At 60.0% G+C, this 5254-nt stretch overlaps 1 protein-coding gene across 1 annotated transcript in view; it reads right to left on the reverse strand.

Annotated features, from left to right (window-relative positions):
- Positions 1-5248, reverse strand: part of IMPDH2 (inosine monophosphate dehydrogenase 2) — a gene marked incomplete at its 5' end in the record, with an annotated part of 19751 nt that extends 14503 nt beyond the window's left edge. Inside the window, 7 exons of the mRNA XM_019504878.1 lie at positions 700-771; positions 1929-2024; positions 2466-2556; positions 2859-3058; positions 3605-3692; positions 4867-5073; positions 5153-5248. Of these exons, the coding sequence (XP_019360423.1) occupies positions 700-771; positions 1929-2024; positions 2466-2556; positions 2859-3058; positions 3605-3692; positions 4867-5073; positions 5153-5248 (850 nt within the window). The remainder of the gene's footprint in view (positions 1-699; positions 772-1928; positions 2025-2465; positions 2557-2858; positions 3059-3604; positions 3693-4866; positions 5074-5152) is intronic.
- Positions 5249-5254: the final 6 nt, after the last annotated feature.

The raw sequence follows: 5254 nt of genomic DNA on the forward strand, positions 1-5254 counted from the left end.
GGGTGGGAGCACCCAGTACCAAGGCTCGGTGGGGCAGGTATAGGCTTCCAAAGCAGGGTTCGAGATGCTGGCCTCGGCTTGCAGGAGAGCCGGCTCCTCCCAGACTGCGCTGAAGGAGCGCAATGTGGGGACCTGACCCTGAGCCTCTCCCTGTCGTGATGCATCAGTGAGCAAGAAGGGGAAAGGCCCCTCCTTCCTCCTGTCACGGCAGGAGCCCAGGGGAGGGGGCAGGATTCCTTCCACAGTCCTGGCCCTGGCATCCCTGGGAAAGCACCTGGAACTTCTCTACGGTGAAAGCCCCTTCTCAGTGCAGGCTAGCTCAGCACAGCTGAGCTGCTGCTGCTCCAGTCCTCCTGCCAGTGATGCCGGGGGGTCGGGCTCTGCCAAGACATTGCTCCATCCCCACATTCAGACCCCTGCTGCAGCATCAGAAGAGCTAGAAGGGAGCTCAGCTGAACTCTGACCTGGGGTCTGGAGTTGCAGCTCTGCGCCCTGCTCTGGACCACCATAACCCTGCTTTAGAGACTCCGGAAGGCTCCTCGGCTTCCGCTGGGGGCAACACCAGTATCCAAAGCCACAAAACCCCAAGTGCGTCTACCACTAAATTATTCTCAAACAAGCAGAAGGGCCAAGTGCAGCCAAATCAGGGTCTTGCTTCTAGACACAGAATTGGGGTTGGGAACAGGGCAGGTGACTTACTATAGGTGCCCGTGACAGTAGAAGGGCATTTGGGGCTGTGGGACTTTAGGTCTGGAGGGATCTTTGGAGCAGCTAAACAGAAACAAACACACACAGTTTAGAAACAGCAGCAGCAGCAGGAGGGCCCTGGCAGGGGCGAGGAACTGGGTGGAGCTGCGGCCTAGGGGACAGCAGGCTTCCGGAAGCTGGGCTGAGCTGCTGGGCTGGGGGCAGGATGTGCCTTGCAGCACTGGCTCCACAAGCACCTGGCACTGCTCTGCCCTGCCCTGAGGGCGTCACTTTGGGGGCTCCCTGCTCACACAGTGGTTCTGCACACCCATGTCCGCTGGGGAGTTCAACTGCTCCGCCCCCATCCTGCCCTGACGTTGCTAGCTTCAATCAATGGGAGCCAGTGGAGGGAAGCTCAGAGCTGCTGGTTCTGAAAGGGCCAAGCTGAGGCCCCTGCCAACACAGCAGGACAGGGAGACTCCCGAGTGAGACATCCCTACCACAAGACCCTTCCAGGCCTGCTGCTGCAGGCTACTCTGCTCAGACAGCTACAGAGAATGCAGTAGTCTGCACACAGCCTGGGGCTACTTCCCTGGACACCAGCCTTACACTCAGCCTGGCCCTGGCCGACCCTGGCAGACTGCAGTGCAGCCAAGAGAACCGTCGGTGCCTGGCCTTGGCTGCCATGACACTCAAACCTCCCCTGGCCTGGCAGGGCCTAGCAGCTCCCTCCACTCCTGCGCATGGTTTTCCAGGGTACAAGGCTCTTGCTGGCTGCTGTGGACACCACAGGTAGGCACTTAGGGATGACAACCTCCTTGCTGCTGCCTCCTTGCCCACACTGGGCCCCTCATGGCCACTGCCCATGTTCCCTACGGTGGTGCCACCCCCTGCATCCCTGCTGTCTCTGGTCTGCAGCTGTGCCTGCTCTGCTGAGCTCTTGGCCAGCGCCGGAAAAGGCCCTTTCTGCTGTCACGAGCCCAAAGATTTGACCTTAACAACCACAACCAAGCAAGAGGTGCTGGAAAGAGAGAGAGAAAGGAGAGCACAAAAGAGGAAGGGGAGAGTACACGTGTGCCCTGGGAGGAGGGTCACAGCTGTCACCAGGGGCTGGCTGGTCCTGCGTCACAGCCCACGAGCGCCAGGGGCTGCCAGCTTCACCAGGTCCCGAGGGGTGCCCCACATTCAGCCACTTTCTCTGCTCCTCTACTCACGCAGGAGACATGCAACGGCTTTGGTACCTTCCTGTGTGATGCAGATGGAGCCGCTGCCCATCCCAACCCTCAGCGCATCCACTCCAGCGTCGATCAGGTTCTTTGCCTGGGCTGCCGTCACCACTAGGGAAGACAGAGCAGTGTCACATGGCTTCCTCCACTGCCTGTAGCTGTCACCTGCCACACGCCTCAGGCTGGAGAGCTAGATCTGCCTCTCTGCTGTTCCTGGGCTCAGTGCCAGTGAGACAGGCTGCGGAGGGGAGGGGGAAGGAGGCCCACAGCAGGCAGCAGTCTAGGACAACTGGAACCCCAGCATCATTTAAACCCACGCAACTGCGCTGAGTGAAAGGGCCATGGCTGGGGACTGCCCTTCTGCCTCACTGGGTCCTAGTAGGTCTCAGTGAGTGGCTTGCTCTAAAACAGCTCCTGGCATTTGCAGGGTGGCTTCACCAGCATGAGGGAACACAGCAGGCACAGAGGGGACCCGAGTCCCACTGCTACAAACTCCCTTGCACCTGAAAGCAGCTAGGCCTAGAAGCCAGGCCAGTGCAGGGAGGTCCTTACCATTGCCACCAATGACCTGCAGGCTGAGGTACTTCTCCTTGATGTACTTGATCATGTTGATTTGGAAGATGGAGTTCCCCTGAGAGGAATCCTGACAGAGAGAGCACAGAGTAGGCTGACCAACGAGCCCTGCAAAGCCCCACTGAGCCGGGTGTGATGGACACACACCATGTGTGGTTGGGGCAGGGCTCAGCAGAGACGGCAGCTCTGGAACAGAGAGCCCAAGGCTGCTTTGATCGACGTAATTAAAAGACACATCATGACCGTTGCTACTTAGCAGTCTCTGGAAGAGCACAAGGAAGACAGGCACGTGACCTTTTTTCCAAGTCTGGTCAAGCCAGAGGAGGAGCCAAAGGTGCCGTCTCAAGGCTCGCAGCCCACCCAGGTGCTCACCAGCACGACGACGTCCACGCCGGCCTGCACCAGGAGGTCGAGGCGGTATTTGTCATCCTCGTGGGTGCCGATGGCCGCCCCACACAGTAGCTGCTTCTTGGCATCCTTTGAGGCCAGTGGATAGTCACGGTTCTTCTTGAGGTCTGTGCGGGCAATGATGGCCACCAGCTCGTCATCCTCGTTAACGATGGGCAGCTTGCCTGGAAACAAGCACAGACATGTCACTGCCACTGGGTTTTCCACGAGACAGACATCTACACATTGACCCTATGAAGCAGAGGCCCCCCTTGCAGGAGCCCAGCTCTAGGCCAAGGGCCCCAGCTTGAAGCGAGGTTGCAGCCCAAGCAGGCCCAACAGCATTTTGGCAGAGATGAGGGTATAGTGAGCAGGGTATAGTATCAGAGACCTGCCATCAGGGCACCCTCAGTGTTTGTACTTTGTGGCCTGGAACTGGCAACAACCCCTTGGGTTCAGGACAGATGTGAGGGGGCAAGTGCAGCTCCCTGGTGCAAGCTCAGGGGTGCCCCATGTATTTGCCCATGTCTACTCTTCCACCAAAGCCAGGAAGCCACATGCCTGGAAGGCCCCACATGGCCCTTGGCTCCGGGCAGACCCTCCGGTCCTGTCGATGTGCACAACCCAGGCTGGAGGAGCAGGAAAGCATTTCCACACATGTGCAGGAGCATGTCCTCCCACATGCTATGCCATGCATGGCTTCCCCATGCCATACAGATGGCCCTAGGTACCTTTTTTACTCCTCTGTAGAATTTCATTTGCTTCTTTCAACGTGACCCCTGCAGGGGCCACGACGAGATCCTCCCGTTTTGTCATGATCTAAGGAAGACAGGGAAGGAGCAGACATGAAAACCCTGCCCTGCCCAACCAGAGATGGAGCCAGCCTGTCTTGTGGAGGTACCCCAGCACAGACTGCAAGAAGCCGTGGACCCCTGGTTGTCCCCCATGCGATGGTATGAGAAGGGAGCCTACAACGCGTGGGGAATGTACAGCTCAGCCTCCTTCCCCCACCCTGCCACAAGCCAGGTGGGCTCAGACCCAGGGGAGCAGGGCACAGCCTCCACGAGTGCATTGCTTGAAGCAGATGGAAGGGCCCAGACTACAGCCAGCTCAGCAAGATGGCCCAGAACAGGGAAGGGCCTTGCTCGCTCCTCAGGATTTCAGCAGCACAGGCCACAGACCCAAGCACCCTGAATAGACTGAACCAGGTAAATGTGGGACAGGGCCTCAGCTGTTCCTGGCACGTGTCCCCACAGGTGGGCAGGCTGGCTGGCAGATAGCGCTAGGGGCAGGCTGGCCTTTGCTGGACTCTGCCTGGAAGCTGTCTGTACTTCAGGGAAGGCTGGGGATGGACACGACAGGTTCTCAAACAAATACACCCGCCCGTGCATGTGCCAACAGCCAGGCCCAGCACGCACTTGTACGCTGTTCTACAGCACAGCTTGGGAGCATGGGGGGAAGAGAAGCTGTCTGACCCAAATCCAAGGCAGGGATGGACTTGTTTAGCCTCAGGCGGCAAGAACAGGGGTGACAGAAGAAGTGGCCATGAGCAGAACAGCTGGCTGGCAAGGACGGGTGCAGTTCGTCCTGGAGAGGCCCTGCCGGCTTCCCTGCAGCCTGTCTGCTGCATTGCAGGCTGGAGTCCCGGGCTCCCAGACGGCTGCGCAGAGCCCGCTCGCAGCCCTGCCTGAAAGCTGCATGCCCCCGCAGGAATGTGGGCCTGGTGTGGGGCCCAGACAGGCAGTCAGCGGGCCTCCTAGCTCCTCCGTGGCTCCCGACACGAGAGCAAGCAGCGCCAGCTGGAGCTAAATATAGCCCTGAGACAGCAGGCAGCTCCAAGAAGTGCGGCATGCTGCAACCCGACAGCGCCGCGGCTCTGGTTACAGCCCTGCAACGGGTGCTGCCAGCAACCAACACGCTGTCCAGTGTGTGGAGCAGAGCGCAGGGCCGCGGCTGACCCCACCACCCCCTGCATCGCGGGGCCGCGGCTGACCTCGCTGAGGGGCAGGTCATGCTCCAGCTCCTTCAGGAAGTCAATGTCCCGCGAGGAGATGATGCCCACCAGCTTGCTGCCCATCTTCCCATTGTCCGTGATAGGGATGCCGCAGAATCCGTGCCGCGCCTTGGCTTGGAAAACATCTCGCACCCGGTCCCTGGGGCTCAGCACCACGGGGTCGGTGATGAAGCCCTGCTCGTATTTCTGAAAGGGGCAAGGGGAGGAGGTGAGCGCTGCGCAGGACCTGGCCCTGCCGTGGGGGCTCCCGGCCCCGGCTGCTCACCTTGACTTTGCGCACTTCGTTGGCCTGGAACTCGGGGGTGCAGTTGTGGTGAATGAAGCCAATGCCGCCGGTGAGCTGTGGGAGAGGCGGCGGTGAGCGAGG

The sequence above is a fragment of the Gavialis gangeticus genome, unplaced genomic scaffold, assembly GCF_001723915.1.
Source record: "Gavialis gangeticus isolate Ggan-Ray unplaced genomic scaffold, GavGan_comp1, whole genome shotgun sequence".
NCBI lineage: Eukaryota > Metazoa > Chordata > Crocodylia > Gavialidae > Gavialis > Gavialis gangeticus.